Source organism: Stegostoma tigrinum, chromosome 22 (genome assembly GCF_030684315.1).
Source record: "Stegostoma tigrinum isolate sSteTig4 chromosome 22, sSteTig4.hap1, whole genome shotgun sequence".
Taxonomy (NCBI): domain Eukaryota; kingdom Metazoa; phylum Chordata; class Chondrichthyes; order Orectolobiformes; family Stegostomatidae; genus Stegostoma; species Stegostoma tigrinum.
Genome location: NC_081375.1, coordinates 54473630 through 54497052, shown reverse-complemented (window position 1 = coordinate 54497052; position 23423 = coordinate 54473630). Strand labels below are relative to the sequence as shown.

At 43.1% G+C, this 23423-nt stretch overlaps 1 protein-coding gene across 1 annotated transcript in view; it reads left to right on the top strand.

Annotated features, from left to right (window-relative positions):
- Nucleotides 1–23423, top strand: part of sap30bp (SAP30 binding protein) — an 80350-nt gene that overhangs the window by 35531 nt on the left and 21396 nt on the right. Inside the window, exon 4 of the mRNA XM_048555357.2 lies at nt 8036–8078. Coding sequence (XP_048411314.1) covers nt 8036–8078 — 43 coding nt within the window. The remainder of the gene's footprint in view (nt 1–8035; nt 8079–23423) is intronic.

The window sequence follows — 23423 nt, the reverse complement described above, 5'->3', positions numbered from 1 at the left end:
AGCATCCTTCTGAACTATGCTACTAACCCGTCCTGCCATCTTCAGCTACCAGTGGACAAGCTCTCTAAGATCCCTTCATTCCTCTATGCTTCATAGTATCCTGCCATTCATTGAGTACTCCATTATCATGTCCCTTCTTCTAAAGTGCATCACCTCTAATCTTGCAGGGTTAAGTTCCATTTGTTCACTGATCTGCCCACCTGACCAATGAGTTTATATGCTCCTGTAACCCAAGACCTTCTTCCTCACTATTAATCACCTGGCAATCTTTATGTCGTCCATACACTTACTTATCACTCCTCCATATTCTCATTTATATGATCTATGACTATCACAAACAATAAGGGACTCAACAATGATCCCAATGGTATACCACTCACACTGGCCTCCAGTCACACAAACAGCCTTCTACCACCACTCTCTCTTGCCTGTCACTAAGGCAATCCTGGATCCAACTTACCAAGTTACCCTAGCTGTTCTGAGCTTTCACCTTCTTTATCAGTTTTCCATTTGGGACTTTGTCAAAGGCTACGAAATCTGTAGAAACTAAACCCATTAGCTGTCCTCTAGTCCTCAGGCATCCCCTACAATGGCCAGATACAATTTAAAAACTTGGGGTGGGGCCCTTGTGATTTCCTCCCTTGTCTTCCACAGCAGTCTGGAATATAAGTCATGTGGACCTGGGGATTTGTCCACTTTTAAAACCACCAAAACCCCAAATATCACCTTTTTCTTGTGTCAATCTGCTCAAGAACTTCACAGTCTACCTTCTCAAATTCTGTACTTTCATCCTTCCTCTCCTGAGTAAAGACTTGAGTACAGTATTGTTGGGGACAGGTCTGTCACTGTATAACACTGGATGACAGTGGTGGTGGGTACTGGCCTGTCATTGTATAACTGTGGTATAGTAGTGGTTGAGACAGGTCTGTCACTGTTTAACACCAGGGCACAATACTGATGGGGACAGGTCTGTAATTGTATAACTATAACTAGGGTACAGTATTGGTGGGGAAGAAGTGTCAGTGCCAGTTCATTTGTGACTGGACAATGAACCAGGAACATTGGCTTGTGCTTGCATGATACACACTAATCCTGATCAGGTGTGCAGCCAACAGTTCAGGACTTGTTGGTGTTTAGAGAAAAAAGTACTGTACTTCTCCACTTTCCAATTGACCTAAGGAGCATTTTTTTAAAAATCCATCTCAGTTATCCTCGGTGCTTACTAGAGCAAGAGCAGTGATCAGACTTGTCTCCCTGACTTCTGCAGTAGGCTTGAATTTGCCTCTCTGACTAATCAAATGATACAGCAGGATTATTGCTATAGCATGTCTGTAAACAGGCTGTGTTCAACAGTATTCAGCAGTTGGTCATGCAATGGCTGCTTCTACCTCTGGTATAATAGTGTCTTGGAGATTTTTTTTACGGCATGGAAAGAGGCCCATCGTCCCATCATGTCCACACAAGTCATCAAGCCCCCACGTATTCTAATTCATTTTCCACTTCTACTCTATAGCCTTCTATGCTGTGGTGTTTCAAGTATTCTTTAAATAGTTCATAGATGTCTTGAGGGTTCCTGCCTCTTACAGGCAATGAAGTCCAGATACTGTCAAATATGTGGGTGAATCAGTGTTTTCTCAAATCCCCTCTAAACTTCCTTCTCTTTACCGTAAAACTATGCCATTTGATTTTGACCCCTCTGTTAAAGAAAATGATTTTCTCTGTCTAACCTGTGAATGCCCCTCAGAACTATATACACCTTGATCAGATCCTGTCTCAATCTTTGCTGCTGTAAAGCACAGAACCCCAGCCTATGAAGTCTCTTTTCCTAAGAGACGACTCCATAGCAGCATCTAGTGAATGCCTCTAAATGGTTCCCATTTGCTGAATTACCGTGGATCCCATGTGTTCTTAGCCTCTTAATGAGTCTACCATTGCAACACTTTGTTTCTGGAGATGATGTAGATTAGGTGAACTATGTTACCCTCATTTATACAGCTAGCTATCTCCTATAAAAATTCAGTCAAATATGTTCACCATACTCTCCCCATTTCAAAGCCATGCTGAGTGTCCTTGATGCTTGCCTGTCCAAGTAGAGATTAAGTCTGTGCCTAAGAATGTTTTCCAATAGTTTCCCCACACAGATGCTAGACTGTTTGTCCTGTAGTTTTCTGCTTTAACTCCACCACCCTTCTAATTTAAATTAATTTAAACTAATTTATTGGAGTTCTTTGAAGAAGTAACTTGTACTGTAGATAAACAGGAATGAGTGTAATTATTCAGATGAATGTATTTATTTAGATTTCCAGAAGGCATTTGATAAGGTGCCACATTAGAGGTTGTTGGAGAAGGTAAAAACTTGTGCTGTAGTGGGGGGGTGGGTAACACATTGGTATGAATAGAGAAGCAGAGAATAGGAATAAATGCGTCTTTTTTAGACTGGCAGTGAATGGTATGCCACAGGATTTGGTGTTGGGGCCTCAACTCTTCACAATTTACATAAATGATTTGGGTGAAGGAATTGAAGACATGGTAGCTAAATTTGCTGATGATGAAGAAAGGAAAGTGAGTTCTGAAGAGAATATAAGCCTACAAAGTGATATAGATAGGTTGAGTGAGTGGACAAAGGTCTGGTAAATGGAGTACAATGTGGGAAAGTATGAAAGTGTCCATTTTGGTAGAAAGAATACAAAAGAAGCGGATTATCAAAATGGTGGGGTATTTCAGGGCCCTGAAACGCAGAGGAATTTGGGTGCCAAAATACATGAATCACAGAAGGTTAGAATGCAAGTAAGCAGGAAACCTAATAAAATGTGAGGCAACAAGGTGTAGAGCTGGATGAACACAGCAGGCCAAACAGCATCGGAAGAGCAGGAAAGCCTACATTCCGGGTCTAGATTCTGAAGAAGGGTCTAGACCCGAAACATCAGCTTTCCTGCTTCTCTGATGCTGCTTGGCCTGCTGTGTTCATCCAGCTCTACACCTTGTTGCCTCAGATTCTCCAGTATCAGCAGTTCCTACTACCTGTGTAGCTAATAAAATGTTAGGTTTATTGTGAGCAGAATTGAAACAAGTGTAGGAAGGTTATGCTTCAGTTATGCAAGGCCTTGGTGAGGTAGCATCTGGGCAATGGACAGTGGCAGTCACTATACTTACAGAGGATGTTAATGTATTGGAAACAGTTCAGAGAAGGTTGACTAAATGAATGCCTAAAATGAGGAGATTGCCTGAAGAGAAAAGGCGAGACAGGCTAGGCCTGTATCCTGTGGCATTTAGAAGAATCAGAGGTGACTTAAATGAAACACACAAGATCCTGAGGGGACTTGACTGGGTAGATGTTGATAGGATGTTTCTTGTTGAGGAGGAATCTAGAACTAGGGATCATAATTTAAGAATGAGGGAGAACCTATTTAAAACAGAGATGAGGAAAAATTTTAAGTGAGAATTGATAGTCTTTGGAATTCCCTTCCTCAAAAGGCACTGGATGCAGAATCTTTAAGTATTTTAAGGCAGAGATAGATAGATAAATACTTGATTAAGAAGGGTGGTGAAAGATTATTGAGGAATGTAGATTAATGTAGGTTAAAATCAGATCAGTCATGATCTTGTTGAATGGCGGACCAGGCTAGAAAGGCTGAGTGGCCTACCCTTGTACCTTGTTCATATGTTTTTGAATAATGGTACCTCATTAACCATCCTCCAGTCCTCTGACAGCCCTCCTGTGGCCAGAGATGATTTGAAAATTAATGTAATCTCCTCCTTTGCCTCCTACAGCACTTGATGCATTGCAATTATGCCTGAGTATTTATGCTGCTAAAGCCACTAATACCTCTGCTCGATGCTAATTACTTCAAGTATAATATCGTCCACCTCCCTAATTTCTGTACTTACATTATCCTTCTCTATAATGAATACAAATGCAAAGTGCTCATTTCAAACCGCAGGTATGTCTTCCAGATCCACACACAGGTTGCTGCTTTGGTCTTTAACAGACCTTACCTTTTCCCTGGCTAATGTATTTATAAAATGCTGTTGGATTTTCCTTAACCTTGGCTGCCAGTATTTTTCATGTACAAAAACAAAGTTGCTGGAAAAGCTCAGCAGGTCTGGCAGCATCTGTGAAGGAGACAACAGAGTTAATGTTTCAGGTCGACCCAAAATGTTAACTCTCTTTACTCCTCCACAGATGCTGCCAGACCTGCTGAGCTTTTCCAGCAACTTTGTTTTTGTTCCTGATTTACAGCATCCGCAGTTCTTTTGCTCTTTATTTAGTATTTTTCATGTCGTCTCTTCGCTCTCCTAATTTCTTTTTAAAGCAATCCTCCAGCCTTTCTGTGCTCCTTAAGGGCATTCACTGCCTTGAACCTTTGATATCTTACAGAGCTTTATTTTAAGCTCCTTATCCAATCCTGTGCATCCTTTCATGTTTTGGGTTCTCTTGACTTGTTGAATCCACCTTTCATCTTTTACAGAAGCACGTTGGCCTTGCATTCTCACTATTACATTTTTGAATGCCTTCTAATATGGATCTTCCAGCAATAGCTGCGCCCAGTCCAATTTTGGCCAGCTCCTGTCTTAACTTGTTAAAATCCCCCTTCCCCTAATTCAGAACTCTTATTTCTGTTCCATTTTTGTCCTTATCCATAATTACCTTAAATTTTGCTGAGTTACAAGTCAGGAGTGTGATGACAATAATATTACCTCTTAGCTACAGATCTGCGCACTCCAAGGTTCCCCACACGGTGATTGGTGTAGGTTGGAAGGAATACATTGTGCTTGCCTGAATGAGCGACACTTCAAAAACACTCAAGAAATCTGACACCTTTCCAGACAAAGCAGCCCTATTGACTGACTTCCATTCCAGCACCTTCGGCATTCGCTCCTTTCACCACTGTCATACAGTGGCAGCAGTAGTTACCGTCCACAAAATGAACTGCAGTAACTTGCCAAGGTTCCTCTGACAGCACCTTCCAAAACTTCCATATGTGCAACCTCTACCGCCTAGAACCCTTGAAGGATAACGGCAGAAGATAGACTGAAACAGTGCCAACTGTAATGTCCCCTCCAAGCCACACACCATCCTGACTTGAGAATTATATCACAGGATCTTTCTCAGGGTGAAAATCATGGAACTTCCTCTCTAATAGCACTGTGGGTATCCCTACATCATAAGGCAGCATTACCAAAGATTGGAGGTTAGGTGAGGTGGATAGGCTTTGTAGAAAGAAGAATTCCTCGCCTCTGACTGCTGTTGTAGCCACAGACTGGTCTAGTTCAGTTTCTGAGCAATGAACCCCCAAGTGTTGACGATGATGCATTCAGTGGTGGTAATGCCATTGATATAGAGGGATAATAGTCAAATCTTCTCTTGTTGGAGCAAGTCATTGCCTGTCAGCATATATGTTACTCTCTACATTGCTCATCACCCTAAGACTGGATGTTATCAATGTGTATGGACACAGACTGCTTCAGTATCTCAGGAGTTGCAAATTGTGCAATCATCGGCAAATATCCCCATGTCTGCCCTTATGATAGAGGGATGTTAATTGATGTAACAGCTGATGATTGTTGGGTCTGAGGCACTGCCCTGAGACACACCTCTGTCCTGGGGTTGAAATGGCTGACCTCCAACAACCAAAAACGTCATCCTATCTGCCAAGTATGAATGCAACCAGTACTGAGTTCTCCTGATTCTCATGAAGTCCAGTTTCACAAGGCCTCCTTAATGACATATTCAGTTAAACATTGCTTTGATGTCAAGGACAATCATTATTTTGTGTGTGTCTGGTCCATGACTATATTGAGATCAGGAGCTGAATGCCCTGATGGAACCCAAAGTGAATGTCGATGAACAGATTATTCCTTTTAAGTACTGCCTGATAGCCTTGTTGATGATCCTTTCCTGTCTTGTTGGTATCCTCACCACTTGCCACAAGCCCAGATTAGCAGCTGTGCCCTTATGGATTTGGGCAGTTTGGTCAGTAGAGATGCTGAATCACATTTGATGATAGACAGTGAGATCCTCCACTCAGATCAATCTGTCCCCTTATCACTCTCAGTGTTTCTTTTAAGTGTTGTTCAAAATGGAACAGTGCTGATCAATCACTCGATTGAAGTGGTATATGGTAATCAGCAGGAAGTTGCCTTAACCTGATGACATGAGGTTTCATGTGGTCTGGAGATACTGTTGAGGTGTCCGAGACAACTCCCTCCTGACGGTATTGCACTGTGCCACCACCTCTGCTAGGTCAGTCCTGCTGATAGAATAGGACCCATCCAGAGATGGTAAGGGTGCTGTTTGGGACATTGTCTGTCAGGTATGACTCTATGAGTATGACTATGATGAGCTGTTGTTTGATTCGCCAGTGGTTGTGTGATCTATTTCATGTTCCAATTTTAGTACAAGCCCCAGATGTTGATAAGGCAGTCTTTGCAGAGTTGACAGGGCTGTTGTTGCTGTCATTGTTTCTAGTGTCAGTGTTGATGTTTGGTTTCTTTTCTTGTCTTCAGACTTTGTCACAGCTTGATACAATCATGACTTGTTTAGCCATTGAATATGGCAATGAGAGTCAAACATGGTTATTTTTGCATTTAGATAGCGAGGGAGTTACATTTTCCCACTTTGCATTGCACTAAATCAGGGTGTACTTGACCATGAAGCTTAAAGTGATTCTTAAAGTTATGCAACATTTTGAGTTCACCATCAGGACAATACAGTGCCTCCAGGGCTGCCCTGGCAGTGCTACCAAACTGGCAGACCTCCTCTTTGGTATGTCCAGTGCTTCTCAGAAAGCAGGTGCCTCAAAAAACCCATTAGGGCTTACAACTCACAATTTGAGAACCTATGGTGTACAGACTTGTTTCTTCCAGTGCCTTTTCCCACATTTTTTTCTGACCCCACAGCATAACAGATCTCTCTCTCTCTCTCTGCCTCTCCATTTCTCCCATATTTCATCTCTGTTCCTCACTGATTCCCTTCTCCTCGTATTCCCTGTCTTTCCAAATGCTGTTCCTCCCTCTCTGCCCTGCCCTACTGCCTCATCCTCTGCTTATGCAATGTCTCTCTTGTCCCAATCACACAACCCATCTCAACCAACACCATCCTATATCTCTCCCACACACACCCTGTCTCCCCGCCCCATCTCTCATCTGCCTTTTCTGTCACACCTCATTCTCCCTGTCCTTCAGCTCCCCCTCTCTTCCTACCACCTCTCCATCACCCCTCTCTCTCTCTCTCAGTTTCTCTCTCTCGCTCTCTGTTACCCTGCTCTCTCTCTCTCTCTTTAACCCCACTCTCTCTATCACTTCACTCTTTCTCTCATCCCTCTCTCTCTGTCCCTGCTTTATCACCAAATTGTCCTTGCCACCCCTCTCTTTCAGTCACCACACATTCTCAAACTCCTTACATCCCCGGTGTCGGTTGGTTTTTCCCTCTCTGTCCCTGTGTTTCCTGTCTATCGTGCACATACTCTCACACCTTTGTCTTCCCTTCCTGTCTCTCTCAAGCTTGTGCATGATTTGACTTGTACAATCTCAATGTAATGGAAGTTTAAATGTGGATAGATGTTTGCTGGATTCAGCACTTATGGCCAGTTAATTCACATATCTCACTTATTGCTGAAGGTGCCTTCGCTGCCTTGTGAAGAGCAATAAGATTAGATTAGGTTACCTACAGTGTGGAAACAGGCCCTTTGGCCCAACAAGTCCACACCACCCCTTGAAACACCCCACCCAGACCCATCCTCCTATAACCCACACACCCCTGAACACTACGGGCAATTTAGCATGGCCAACCCACCTAGCCTGCACAGCTTTGGACTGTGGGAGGAAACCGGAGCACCCGGAGGAAACCCACGCAGACACGTGGAAAATGTGCAAACTCCACACAGACAGTCACCTAAGACGGGAATCAAACCCGGGTCCCTGGTGCTGTGAGGCTGCAGTGCTAACCACTGAGCCACCGTGCCGCCTGTTGCAGGGTTATTGGCGAGGATCAGTGTAATGGTTCAGTCATTTGGATATTTCTCTTCTTTTTCAGGAGATCCTTGAAATGGAGAAGAAGAATCCTCAGGAGCTGGTAGGTAGGTATTACAGTAATGAGAAGTGGGTTGATGCTGTTGGTATTGTGATTCAGGGTAGGCCCACAGCTTCTGCACCAAAATTTAAAGCAGGAGCGCAGCTGGAGTAAATCAGGAAATAATAAACAGATTACAACAATTACAAGTTTCAGAAGATTCAAGGTTGTAAAATGTAATAAAGAGCCCTTCAATCTCGACAGAGTTACAGGATTAGACTGTACAAGTCTTCAATTCAAACAGGTGAGAATACAAGAATGACACTAATGCTTCACAGGAGTTATTTTAGTGAACCAGATGGGGTTTTCCAGCAATGAATTAATGATCGTCATCATCTTAGTTACAGATTTTTTAACTGAATTCAAGTTCACCCACTTGCCACAGTGGGTTACGAACCCAGAGACTCAGAGCATTACCTGGATCTCCAGATTAACAGTACAGCAATAATACCATTGGCCAGGGAGGTACAGGGTTATTTAGAGATAATGTGAACTGCAGATGCTGCAGAATCCAAGATAACAAAGTGTGAGGCTGGATGAACACAGCAGGCCAAGCAGCATCTCAGGAGCACAAAAGCTGACGTTTTGGGCCTAGACCTCTAATGAAGGGTCTAGGCCCGAAACGTCAGCTTTTGTGCTCCTGAGATGCTGCTTGGCCTGCTGTGTTCATCCAGCTTCACACTTCGTTATCTTATACAGGGTTGTTTACATGTGTCAGTGATGGCTTATGCTTTATACTTATATGTATAAGAAAGCTTTACATCTAAACTACAGAAAAGCGATCCTGTCCCAATGTACAAATATAGATTCAGGAACAGGGCCGAAATTGTTAATTTTGCATTGTTGGTCTTTATGATTTGTCAATCTTGTGTAGATCACTAAGCTATGGACTTATCTAAAAAGAAGTTAACACAGTATCACAAAAGGTCACTACTAGTAAGCAGAATGAAAAAGTGTAAAGCAAAACGTTTTGTTTCATTTATTCCTCTCATGCCTTGCAGGTCTTAAAAAATGTTTGAACCTTTGTACACTTCTAGTTAAATCATGCCCATGCTGGCTTTGGAATAGAATTGCAGTAAGGATACTCTGTGTTAGTTTTAAATGCTTTCAGGTACAGCAGAGGGCTAGATACAGTGTAAAGCTGTTCTCTACTTTTTTATACTGAAAATAAAGCTCACTTAACATTGTCCACATCAAACACACTTTGAGCAGGGACAGCACAGTTAAATACAGTCAAAGATCCCTCAATGCAGTCCCATCAAATAGTACAAAGACAGACACCACAGGACTTTGCAAGCCACTCTAATTGTAATGTGAGAATGATCTTTTTAATGTTAATTATGTGATAATTGTTTGTCGAGGTACCAGAGATAACTGATATGAAAATACCGTGGATGCTTCAAATCTGAATTAAGACAGAAAAGGGAAATGTTGGAAATGCTGTTAGTTAGATTGCACCCACAGAGAAACACAGTTATCGTTTCATGCCTGTGATCTTTGACCAGAGCTGGCAAAAGTTAGAAAGTTTTGTCAAAGTGAAGGAGGGAGGGTGAAATGAAGAACAAAAGGGAACGTCTGTGATGGGTGGAAGGTAGAAGTGATTAAGTGGCAAAAGATGTCAAAGTGCAAGGCCACCGGAAGTGGGGATGAGTCAAGTAAGAAAACAAAAGATGAGTCTAAAGAAGGTGTGAAGAGCAAGGACTTGAACAGCTGCCAGCAGACCAAAAGTAATGGAAACAAAAGAGAAAAATAAAATTGCAAGCATAAATGAAACAAACGGGTGCAGAGATCATGATCTAAACTTGATGAACTCAAGTCACAAGTCCTGAAGACTTTAAAGTGCTCAATGGGCACAGCAGCTACTACTTTTTTGTCTGACCTTGAGCTTCAGTAGAACACTACAGCAGGTTAATAGTAAAACTTGAGAGAGTAGCAATGGTCAGGGCACTGGAACAACTCATCTACTCCTCAAAAAAGCGTCCTTAAATCCTTTATTTACAAATAAATAACCAGGCAGGATCTCTGTTCATGTCTCTCCTGTAAGATGGCAAATTGCACCAATATCTATTTAGGTTATGTGCTCAAGATCTGGAGTGGATTTTGAACCCTTAGTCAAGAGTGCATCTTATAGCTGGTAAACAATGCTGCCGCTAAGTGTTGATAGCAGAGGAAGTGTTGCATCGTGCTACTTGAGTGTTGTTGCAGCTGCACTCATCCAAGCAAATTGGGAGTAAACTGTTGCACTCCTATCTTAAACCTTGTAGGTGGTAAACAGGCTTTGGAAATTCAGGAGGTGAGTTACTTCCTCTGGGTTTCCTTGCCTTGGATTTGGTTTGTAGGCTCTGTAGTTGTTTGTGTTTCTAGTTCAGTGCTTGATCCATGTTACTCCTTGGATGTTGACAGTGGTGAATTCAGCAATGCTGATGCCCTTTAATGTCAAGGAGAAAAAGTTGGCTTGTGGTCCATAAGACCATATGATGTAAGAGCAGAGCAAGCATTTCGGTCCATCAAAACTACACTGCCATTCACCAAATCACAGCTGATCTGATAATTCTCAACTCCATTTTCCTGCCTTTTCCATGTAAGCCTTGATTTCCTTACTGATTAAAAATGCATTTCAGCCTTGAATATACTTAATAATCTAGCCTTGAGTGCCCTCTGCAGTAAAGAAATCCAAAGATTCACTAGCCTAAGGGACAAAATTCCTCCTCATCTCTGTCTTAAGTGCATGAACCTTTATTCTGAAATTATACCCTCTTTTCTTAGACTGTCCCACAAGGGGAAACAACCTTTTCTGCATCTAAACTTTCAAGTCCCCTAAGATTCTTGTATATTTCAATAAGGCCTCCACTCATTCCTCTATATCCCCATGAGTACTGGACTAACCTACTCAACCTATCCTCATAAGACAGTCCCTCTACAATTGGAAGTCTCGTTGCAAGATATGAGATCCTTCAATATCTTGAGAAGTTGAATATTCTACAATCATCAGCGGACAACCTCAATTCAGACCTCATGATGGAAGGAAGTTATAGAAGTGGTGTGGGCATTGATGGACCTAGGAGCTCCTGCAATGCCATTTTGTGAGCAAGATGATTGACTTCCAGTAACTACACCCATCTTCCTGTCTGTTGGGTATGACTCTAACCAGTAGAGGGTTTCCCCTCCAACTCCCATTGACTCCAGTTTTGCCAGGGGTCCTTGATGCCACATTCAGTGAAATACTGCCATGATGTCAAGGGCAGTAATGCTCGCCTGTGTTCTGAAGGTCAGCTCTTTTGTCCATGTTTAGTCCCAGGTCACTGTAATGACGTCAAGGTCTAGGTGGTACTGACAGAACAAAACTGAATGTCAGTGAGACGGTTATTGGTGACCCCTTCCTGATGTCACAAGGTCTGAGTCAAATTGGCTGAAGACTGACACCTGTGGTGCTAAGGATCTCACAAGGAAGCCATGATAGATCATCCATTGGACATTTTTGGCTGAATTTGGTTTCAAAATGCTTCAGCCATGTCTGTTATTTTGACATGCTGGGTTTCTTCATCATTGGGGACGGGAATGCTTATGGAGCATTATCATCCAACTAGTTGATCAATTGTCCATCAGCATTCACAATTGGATGTGACATCTGCAGAGCTTAGATCTAGTCCATTGGTCATTCATCTCCGCCGATCACGTGCTGCTTCCATTATTCAGTGTTAAAATAGTCTTGTTTTGTAGCTTCACTAGGTTGCTACCTCATCTTTAGGTATTCCTAGTGCTGCTTTTGGCATGCCCTCCAGCACTTTTTTAATTCATTTGTGGGATGCGCTGGCTGGCCAGTATTTATTGTTTGAGCCTAGTTACCCTTGAGAAGGTGGTGGTGAACTGTGTTCTCGAACCGCTGCAGTCCACCGACTGTGGGTTCACCCACAATGCCATTAGGGAGGGAACTCTAGGATTTTTACCCAGCAACAGTAATGGAATGGTGATGTATTTCCAAGTCAGGATGGTGAGTGGTTTGGAGAGGAACTTGCAGATAGCGGTGTTCCCATATATCTGCTGCCCTTGTCCTTCTAGATGGAAATGTTCGTATGCTTGGAATGCTCACTGAGGATCTTCGGCGAATTTCTGCAGTGCATCTTGTGGATAGTACACACTGCTGCTCCTGAATGTCAGTGTTGTAGGAAGTGGATGCTTGTGGATGTAGTGCCAATCCAGCAGTCTGCTTTGGCCTGAATGATGTCGAGCTTAGGTGTTGTTGGAGCTGCACCCATCCAAGCAAGTGGAAAATGTTCCATCTCACTCCTGACTTGTGCCTTCAAGATAGTGGACAGGCTTTGAGGAGTCAGGAGGCAAGTTACTCGCCGCAGTATTCCTCGGTCCTGCATTGCTCTTGTTGCTACTGTGTTTATGTGGTGAGTCCATTTGAGTTTATGGTCAATGTTAACCCCAAGGATGTTGATAGGATTCAGTGATGGTAATCCTGTTGAATGCCAGCGGGTGATGATTACATTGTTTCTTGATCATGATAGTCACAGCCTGGCATTTGCATAACGCAAATGTTACTTGCCACTTGTCAGTCCAAGCCTCGATGTTGTCCAGATTTTGTTGCATTTGAACATGGATTGCTTTAGTATCTGAGGAGTTGTGAATCATGCTGAACGTTGTGCAATCATTGGCGAGCATCCCACTTCTGACCTTTATGATGGAGGGAAGGTCATTGATAAAGTAGCTGAAGATGGCTGGGCCAAGAAAACTACCCTGAGGAACTCCAGCGGATCCTAAAGCTGAGATGATTGACCTGCAACAACCACGATCATCTTTGTACGTGTCCGGTATGACTTCAACCACTGGAGAGTTTGCCCCCGATACCCATTGATCCCAGTTTTGCAAGGGTCATTGATGCGACATGCGGTCGAATGGTGCCTTGATATCAAGGGTTGTCAATCTCACCTCACCTCTGTAATTCAGCTCTTTTGTCCATGTTTGAACCAAAGCTGTAGTGAGGGCCCGAGTTGGGTGGCCCTGGTGGAACCCAAACCGGGCAACACAGAGTGGGTTATTGCTGAGCAGGTGCTGTTTGATAGTACCTTTGATGACACCTTCCATCACTTTACTAAAGATCTGTAGGCTCTAGGATGTAGGCTAATTGGGCAGTAATTGACTGGTTGAATTTGTTCTGCTGTTTATGTACAGGATATACTTGGGCAATTTTCCACATCGTTGGGTTAGTACCAATGTTGTAACAGTACTGGAACAGTTTGGCTGGGGGATGAGTAGCAAATTCTGGAGCACAAGTCTTCAGTACTGTTGCTGGAATGTTGTCAGGACCGGTAGCCTTTGCAATATCCAGTGTCTCCAGCCGTTTCTTGATATCACCCGGACCAGCTGGCTTGGCAGTTACTGGTGGACATGTCAGGCTACAGGTTTTCAGTTGAATATATTTCTGCTGCTGCTGCTGATAGCCCATCGCACCTCATGCTTTTGAGTTGCTAGGTAAATTACAAAGCTGTCCCACTTAACACAGTAGTGCCAGTTGCATTATTCTGGTTTCATACAGTTGTTAACCTTGCAGTTACTGTACCAGTGAATGCAGGGTTATTCTGAAGATATGATAATAAATCAGTGATCTGGTTCAGTGTCTGAGATTCTATCACATATCAAGCTTTCCGCAGATATATTGAGGTACTGCAGCTGCCTAGTGACAATTTCTCAGGCAAAGTATTGTATTTAAGTTATGATTAGATTTTTAGATTAGATTCCCTACAGTGTGGAAACAGGCCCTTTGGCCCAACAAGTCCACACCGCCCCTTGCAGCATCCCACCCAGGCCCATCCCCCTATAGCCCACGCACCCCTGAACACTACCGGCAATTTAGCATGGCCGATCCACCTAGTCTGCACATCTTTGTACTGTGGGAGGAAACCGGAGCACCCGGAGGAAACCCACGCAGACACGGGGAGAATGTGCAAACTCCACACAGACAGTCACCCGAGGCTGGAGTCAAACCCGGGTCCCTGGCACTGTGAGACTGCAGTGCTAACCACTGAGCCATTGTGCCGCTGTGAATTTTTGATGCTTAGCTCTTGTATTGTTAACGGAACTTACAGCAGGATTTTTTTGCTAATCTAACTATTTTGGGGAATATCCTTAAGTGGTGATGAGGTTGAAAGCCCTGAAGCAAGTTGCATTTACATATAACACCTTTGATAACCTCAGGACTACCCAAAAGGCTATATGACCAATGAAGTCCTTTTAAAGTGTAATCTCTGTCGTAGTGTATGAAATGTAGCTGCAAATTCCCATATACAAAAAAACCCACAAATGCTGATGTGACATTTAGCTTGATTACTTTGGTTCCTAACCATGTTGTTGGTTTAGGGATAAACACTGATCCAGACCTCAGAATAAACATCCCTGCTGTTTTTTGAAACAGTACCTAGGGATCTCCTAGCTTTACTCACCAGGGCAGATAGGACATCAGTTTAACCTCTCATCCAAATGACAGATGGTACATTCACAGTATTGGAGTCTCTGATGAATTATGTGCATAAATCTCTGGGTCAGGATTTGAAAGCAAAAAGCATTGAGAATGTTACTTGCCGAGCCACAGCCTAGCAGCAGTGTTTTTGGACATCAAATATTTGATAGCTTTTTTTCATTTTCTGATGCGAAATTGGTGTCTCCAGGTTTGGGCAACATTTAGGTGGTATTGACCCACATAGTCATAGAGATGTACAGCACAGAAACACACCCTTTGGTCTAACTCATCCATGCCAACCAGCTTTCCTAAGTAAATGTACTCCCCTTTGCCAGCATCTGTCCCATATCCCTCTAGACTCTACCTATTCATGTAGTCGTCCAGATGCCTTTTAAATGTTGTAATTGCCCAGCCTCCAACACTTCCTCTGGTAGCTTATTCCATACATGGACCACCCTCTGCATGAAAATGATGCCCCTTAGGACTTTTTTAAATCTTTCCCCTCTCACCTTAAACCTATGCAGTCTAGTTTTAGAGTCCCCTACCCCAGGGAAAAGACTTTCTGTTTACCCTATCCATGACCTTCATGGTTTTATAAACCTTCATAAGGACACCCCCTCAGCCTCAGATGCTCCAGAGAAAATAGCCCCCTTCTATTCAGCCTCTTCCTACAGTTCAAGCCCTCAAATTCCTGCAAAATCCTTGTAAATCTTTTCTGAACCCTTTCAAATTTCACAACATCCTTCCTATAGCAGGGAGACCAGAACTGCACACAGTATTCCAATAGGGGCCTAACCAATGTCCTGCATAGCTGCGACATGATCTCCCAACTCCTATGCTCAATACACTGACCAAAAAAGTCAGGCGTACGAAATGCCTTCTTCACTATCCTATCTACGTGCAACTCCACTTTCAAGGAACTCTGAACTGCACTCCAAAGTCTCTTTGTTCAGCAACATCCCCAGGACCTTACAATTAAGTGTATAAGACCTGCCCTGATTTGCCTTTCCAAAATGCAGCGTCTCCCATTTATCAAAATTAAACTCCATCTGCCACTGCTCAGCCCATTGGCCCAGCTAACCAAATACTCTGAGGCAACCTTTTTCACTGTCCACCATGCCTCCAATTTTGGTGTCATCCGCAAAATTACTAACTATACCTCCTATGTTCACGTCCAAATCAGTTACATAAATGATGATCATTGTAGCACATCACTGGTCACAGGCCTGCAGTCTGGAAAGCAACCTTCCACCATCATCCTCTGCCTTCTACCTTCAAGCCAGCTCTGTATCCAAATGGCTAGTTCTCCCTGTATTCCATGTGATCCAACCTTGTTAACCAGTCTACCATGAGGAATCTCGGCAAACACCTAACTGAAGTCCATACAGATCACATCCACTGCTCTGCCCTCGTTAATCTCCTTTGTTACTTCTTCAAAAAACTAAATTAAGTTAATGAAACTCTATTTCCAACGCACAAAGCCATGTTGACTAGCCTTCATCAGTCCTTGCCTTTCCAAATACATGTAAACCCTATCCTTGAGGATTTCCTCTGACAACTTGCCAACCACCAATGTCAGACTCACTGGTATATAGTTCCTGACTTTTCCTTACCACCTTTCTTAAATAGTGGCGGCCACATTAGCCAACCTTCAGTCTTCGGCACCTCACCTGTGGCTATGGTTGATACACATACCTCGGTAAGAGGCCCAGCAATCACTTCCTGAGCTACCCACAGAGCTCTAGGGTAGATCTGATCAGGTCCTGGGGATTTATCTATTTTTATGCCATCCAGTACCACTTTTTCTGTAATATGGACATTTTTCAAGATATCGCTATTTATTTCTCCATATTCTATATCTTCCATATCTTTCTCAGTAAACACTGATGCAAAATGCTCATTTAGTATCTCTCCCATCTCCTGCAGTTCCACATATAGGCAGCTTTGCTGATCTTTAAAGGGCCCTATTCTCTCCCTAGCTCCCCTTTTGTCCTTAATGGATTTGTAGAATCCTTTTGGATTCTCCTTAACCCTATTTGCCAAAACTATCTTATGTCCCCTTTTTGCCCTCCTGATTTCCCTTTTAAGTATACTCGTACTGCCTTTATACTCTTCTAGGGATTCACTTGATCTCTCCCGTCTATACCTGACTTATGCTTCCTTCTTTTTCTTGACCAAAACCTCAATTTCTCCAGTCATCCAACATTCCCTACACCTCCCAGCCTTGACCTTCACCTTAACAGGAACATACTGTCTTTGGACTCTCGTTACCTCATTTCTGAAGGCTTCCCATTTTCCAGCCTAGGATGACAAGGTGTAGAGCTGGATGAACTCAGCAGGCAAAGCAGCATCGGAGGAGCAGGAAAGGTGACGTTTCAGGCCTAGACCCTTCTTCAGAAAACATTTTTCAGCTATCCCTTTACCTGCAAACTTCTGCCCCCAGTCAACTTTTGAAAGTTCTTACCTCATACTGCCAAAATTGGCCTTTCTCCAATTTAGAACTTTAACATTTAGGTCTGGTCTATCTTTTTCCATCGCTTTTTAAAACTAATAGGGTTATGGTCACAGGCCCCAAAGTGCTCCCCACTGACACCACGGTCACTTGTCCTGTCTTATTTCCCAAGAGTAGGTCAAGCTTTTCGCCTTCCCTAGTAGGTACATCCACATACTGAATCATAAAATTTTCTTGTACACACTTAACAAACTCCTGTCCACCCAAGTCCTTAACAATATGGCAGTCCCAGTCTATGTTTGGAAAGTTAAAATCCCCTGCCATAACCGTCCTATTATTGTTATAGAAAACTGAGACCTCCTTACAAATTTGTCTCTCAATCTTTTGCTGACTATTGGGGGCTCTAAGGTACAATCCTAAAAAGGTGATCATCTCTTTCTTATTTCTCAGTTCTGCCCAAATAACTTCCCTGGACATATTCCCAGGAATATCCTCCCTAATTACAGCCTTAACGTTATCCCTAACCAAAAACACCTTGCCCCCCTTTCTATCCTCCCTAAAGCATCAATACCCTGGAACATTAAGCTGCCACTCCTGTCCATCCCTGAGCTACATCTCTGTAATAGCTATGATATCCGAGCCCCATGTACCAAACTATGCCCTGAGTTCATCTGCCTTCCCTGTCAGGCCTCTTACATTGAAATAAATGCTGTTTAATTTATCAGTCCTACCATGTTCTCTGCTTTGCTCCTACCTGCCCTGAGTGTTTGACTTGCTCCTTTTCCCAACCGTATACCAGTCTCAGATTGATCTCTTTCCTCACTATCTCCCCAGATCCTATCACCACCACCCACCACAACCATTGCTTGGAACCTGATATACCCCTTGTTACGTTTGAGCCAGTCTTGGTACCAGAAACCTAGCTGTCAGTGCTACATTGCCCTGAGAGTTCATCACCTCCTACATTTTCCAAAACAGTATACTTGCTTGAGATAGGGATAATCATAGGAGACTCCTGCGCTATCTGCCTTCCTCTCCTACCTTTCCTGGAGGTGGCCCATCTACCTGACTGTTTCTGCACTTTTACTACCTTCCTGCAACTGCCATCTGTCACACCCCCTTGCTCCCTGTAAATTCCTCATTACCTCTAATTGTCACTCCAACCAATCCATGCGATCTGATAGGATTCACAACCAAACTCACTTCTTGCAGACATAATCATCACTAACATGGAAACTCTCCCTAAACACCCACATCCGACGGGAAGAGCACATCACTCTACTAAAGGCAATTTTTGCACCTTAACAGTTGACAGAGCCAGAAAATAGCCCAGTCTTACTGCTCTAAAAACTAATAACTTAGTACCAATGTTTTGTATTTTTAAAGTTTAGTCAAGAGACAGGTTTCAATAAAAGATATAATCAAAAAGGAACCCACTCTACTCACTATTGTAAATTTACAAACACTCCTTGAATCCCTGTTGTCCGTGCAGTGTAGATGCACTCAATGGGAAGGAATTCCGGGATTTTGACACCATGAAGGTGAAGGAATTACATTAAGTTGCAACTTGAGACTGTATGTAACTTGGTGGGAAGATTCTCATGTGCTTATTGCCCTTGTTCTAAATTTTAAAGATCACAGTTTGGAAGGTGCTGCGTACATGTTTTTTATAAAGAGTCATGCAGAAACTAATAATGTGTGACATAACTAGCACTTTAGTTATCAACCAGGCAAGCTGAAATGGTGAGCATCATCTGAACTGCATTGGTAGTGGTGGGATACATTGGAACAGAAGTAAGCTAGTGAACCCCTCAGTAATGCTCCACCATTCCATTAAATCATGGTTGTTATATGTCTGCACTCTGTAGCCTTATTATTTTCAATTAACTTAACCTCAACAACCATGTGGGAAAGAGAATTCCATTTCTCTGTGACCGTTTATGCAAAGAAGGGCTTCCTGTCATCACCCTAATGGCCTGTAAGGGTGATTTTTTTTGCTAAATATCACTATAATGTGTGTTCAGAGTAAAACTCAGGCAGACATTTCACAGAGTTCCCCATGAAACAATGCTATACAAGCTCAAAATGTAGATTTAGGGAAAACCTTAGAAACAAATATGGTGTTGTTTAAAGGGTAGGAGAAAACTAATAGTTATTAAAGGACTGATGTCAGGATCAGGGAAATTAATGGTTTCAAAGTAGACCCCAGTTTGTTTTTGAATCTGCTAGCACATGTCCTCAGTGTCATTGGGCTAGTGACTGCGAAAGTTGCCAGCCTTCTCATTCCTGATTGCTGCCAAATGACTCCGGGGAAAGATGCATATCTTTGAGCAAGTGGTACAATTAGATGTATCATCATAGAATCCCTACAGTGTGATAACAGGCCCTTCGGCCCAACAACTACACACCAACCCTCTGATCATCCCACCCAGATCTATACCCCTGTAATCCACCTAACCTAACATCCCTGAACACTATGGGCAATTTAGCATGGCCAATCTACCTAACCTGCACATCTTTGGCCTGTGGGAGGAAACCGGAGCACCCAGAGGAAACCCATGCAAACACAGGATGTGCAAACTCCACACAGACAGTTGCCTGAGGGTGGAATCGAACCTGGGTCCCTGGTGCTGTGAGGCAGCAGTGTTAACCACTGAGCCACCGTGCTGCCCCTTAATGTCTGCCGCCATCTGCATTCAATGTCTGGGCTCATCTAGGAAAGTAATCTCTTGAGTGTCATACCAAATTACGTGTTAGTACCTTAGGGATATGACTATCCGATCATCCGGATCAGGACTTTAAGGGGTCAGTTGAGAAGATGTCGTAGCATTTCATCTATTGATCATAGATTTAGAATGTATCATGTGCTACAAACTGTCTCAGAAGTTATTCCAGCTATGTTATTGGCATGGGCTGATAATCTGAAATACAATGTTTACCTTAAGATCCAGAATAATTTTTGAATTGTGGGCAGGTTGCAGCTTGTCTGCCTTGGCTGGGTGGGTCTGTGTACCTTTGTACTTTAGCATGGCTTCTAGCTGCCCTGGATCTGCTCCAGCCCCAATTCAACATCAGTGAAATCAAACCTTCTTGTGATTTATTAGTGCAATAACAGTGTGCATACACAAGGTCTGATCCCATTTCTCCCCTCTGTTCTACGCAATACTTCACTGGCTAATTAATAGACCTAAATGCAACTTAGTCCATCTTCTGTAACTCTGTCAGCACCTTAATCACTGACAAGCAGCTGGCTGTCAAGTGGTCCAGCACTAACTTTACAGAATGAAACCTTCCTCATTGTTTTGTCTGAGTTGCCAATTTAGCTGCCTTAGCTAACTAGTCATTCGCCATGTCTGAATCACAAAAGTAAGTTGAAGCAACGCTACCTGGTATGTCCTGTACAAGCAGGAAAGATTCAAATGCTGAGTATTAGACACAAATCAGGAGTGTGATGGAGTGCTCTCCACTTGCCTCAATTCGTGCAGCTCCAGCAACCCCAGAGAAGCTTGGTATCATCTGGGTCAAAGCAATCTGTTTGAATGGCATCACATACACCCCCTTCAGCCTTCATTCCCTTCACCATCATCAGTAGTCCATACATTTACAAGATGCACTGCATTAACTCACCTGCATTCTCTGACAGCACCTTCCAAGCCTGAAACTTTTATCACCTAAGTGATCAAGCACAACTGACATATTAGACCATGACCAGCTGCAAGTTCCCCTCCAAGTCACAAACCACCCTGACTTTGAACTTGTATCACTGTTCCTTTCCTGGATCAAAATCCAGACACTCTCCATACCAGCTATAATAGGAACTGCAGATGCTGGAGAATCCAAGATAACAAAGTGTGAAGCTGGATGAACACAGCCGACCAAGCAGCGTCTCAGGAGCGCAAAAGCTGATGTTTCGGGCCTAAACCCTTCATCAGAGCTGATGAAGGATCTAGGCCCGAAACGTCAGCTTTTGTGCTCCTGAGATGCTGCTTGGCCTGCTGTGTTCATCCAGCTTCACACTTTATTATCTTGGACTCTCCATACCAGCATTTTGTTTGTACCTACAGCCTAAGGACTGAACTGTTTCAAGAAGGTAGTTCACCACCAACATTCCCTGAGCAATTTAGATGGCCAATAAAGTCTAAAACACTGGCATCCCATGTGAATTTAAAATTGAGCAGCACAAGTAGATCCTGAGAGGAGTGCATGGCCAACATGTTCCCTTTAGGGTGAAATGTAGAAGCAATATGCCCAGAGAACTCTGAATATCAAGGAATGTTCAGGACAGGAATACCAGGAAAAGAGAGACAATGAACAGGTACAAAGGGAGCAAAACAATAGCAGTCCTACAGGAGTGTGGGAAGTGCAAAGGAAAACTCAAGAAAGCAATTATGAGACCAAAGAGGATGTATGAGAAAACACTGAGAGAGAGAGAGCTTGAGCGCGCGCGGGAGAGAGAAAACGCGCACACACACGTACAAAAGAGAGAGGTATGCGTGTGGGGGAGAGAGAGAGAGAGACAGTTTGTGTATGAGAGAAGAACCTAACATGCATTGTCTGACCTAAAATGTCATCTCCTCTTTACACTGATAAAAGTTCAGTTTTAGATTTAGTTCTGTCAGGACAGTGATTTGAAAGGAATTCAGGAATTTACGTACGCAGATTAATCAATTAAAACCTTCTAACTGATTAAAGATTTAACAGCATCTTAGGTTTGTTTAATATATCCTCATCATTGGTGTCACGCTTTGATCTTTTACTTTTAAATTAATTTACTTTTAATTTTAAATTATGATACCGCCTCTCTCTGACACCTGAAGAAGGACCAGAGCTGCGACAGCTTGTGTTTTCAAATAAATCTATTGGACTGTAATCTGGTGTCATATGATTCCTGACCTTGTATCACTAATGCCCTCTATATTGCTAAAGCGTAACCTGCTTACTTTTGTAATAGACTCCCCCATAGTAATAACAACTGAGACTGTGACGCCTGATTCCGCGCAGCCATACACTTCCAACAGTTTAAGAGAATGTTGGCCCTTGGGTAAAAATCATTCTCTTAAAGCAGAAGAATAGGAGACAGTGTTTCTACAGGGCAGGGAGGATTAGACACGCAGGGAGTTGAGGGATAAGTAGCAGTTGCCCTGCAAAGAGTTCAGAGATAGGTGACAGTCTCCCCGGAGAAGTTAAGGGGCAGGTCATAGCTCCCAGTAAAGATGCATGAAAACAATCGTTAACAGGATCCCAGCTTCTCTTTGTCTTTCCCAGTTGCTGGACTGTGGAGACTGTAGTCCTGCGTAGTTTTCTATTCATCCAACAGCAGCTGAGTCGGCATACACTAATGAACAAGATTGTAATTTCCTAATCACAAATGAAGGAAGAGGATTGTGAAATATGTTTTAGCTGGAATGATGAGAAAGTGGCTTCCTTTGTCCTATAGTGCTCCCCCACTTGCTGAGTGAGCAATACATTGCTACCCCTGTACCACTACCTGTAATGCCACTCCCTCTGAATGCAAGTCTTAGGGCCTTGCATTCCTACAGTATGACAACATACAGTCTGATGAATCAGGCTGACATGGTTAGCAGGGCTGGCTATGTACTGGGTGTTGTTTTCAATCATCAGTGCAACTTGCTTCTTCAGGGCGGTGTCTGCTTCAGGCTGCACATTTTTTTGCTTTCTTTAGCTGGCAGGAAGTCCCTAATAAGTACAATCACCAAGGCAACCAGTTCCTCAGTCTCTATACAACACCTGGATTCTGTTGCCGATTAAAATGGGTGTGGTTAAGAATGTTCCAGGGCAAAAGGGGGGCAGAACTGAAATATAAATTGAAAAAATGGGAGGGTAAATGCAGGGTGCAGTGTTGTCATGGCAACCCATTGTCCCTGGCCACTTTTAATCCGGATGAATCTATTATTGAGAGTATTTGTTACAAAAGAATTTCACCGCAGGGTGCAAATGATGTCCAGTTTACTGTTTGTGCAAATGCTCGAGACACTTTGTGAAAAAGCAGCATGGAACAATCGTTAAAATGTGCAGACGGTTCTCTGTCTCTGGTTGTGCTTCTCTCGTGGTTTTAACTGCTTATTCAGTTCAGTCATATCATGTTTCTGCATTCTCATTGTTTTATCAAGTTAATGGTCTTCACCAGTGGTTTTATCCGTCATAAATGGGTGTGGATGTTGGATGAGAGCACAATTGGATTTGACTGCAACAAATTACCAGCAAACATCCATAACAAAAACAGAAATAGCTGGAGGAACTCTGGCAGCATCTGTGAAAAGAAAGCAGAGTCAATGTTTCAGGTCCAGTGACCCTTCTTCAGAACTGATTGTAGCTAGGAAATAATAAAATGTGAGGCTGGATGAACACAGCAGGCCAAGCAGCATCTCAGGAGCACAAAAGCTGACGTTTCGGGCCTAGACCCTTCATCAGAGAGG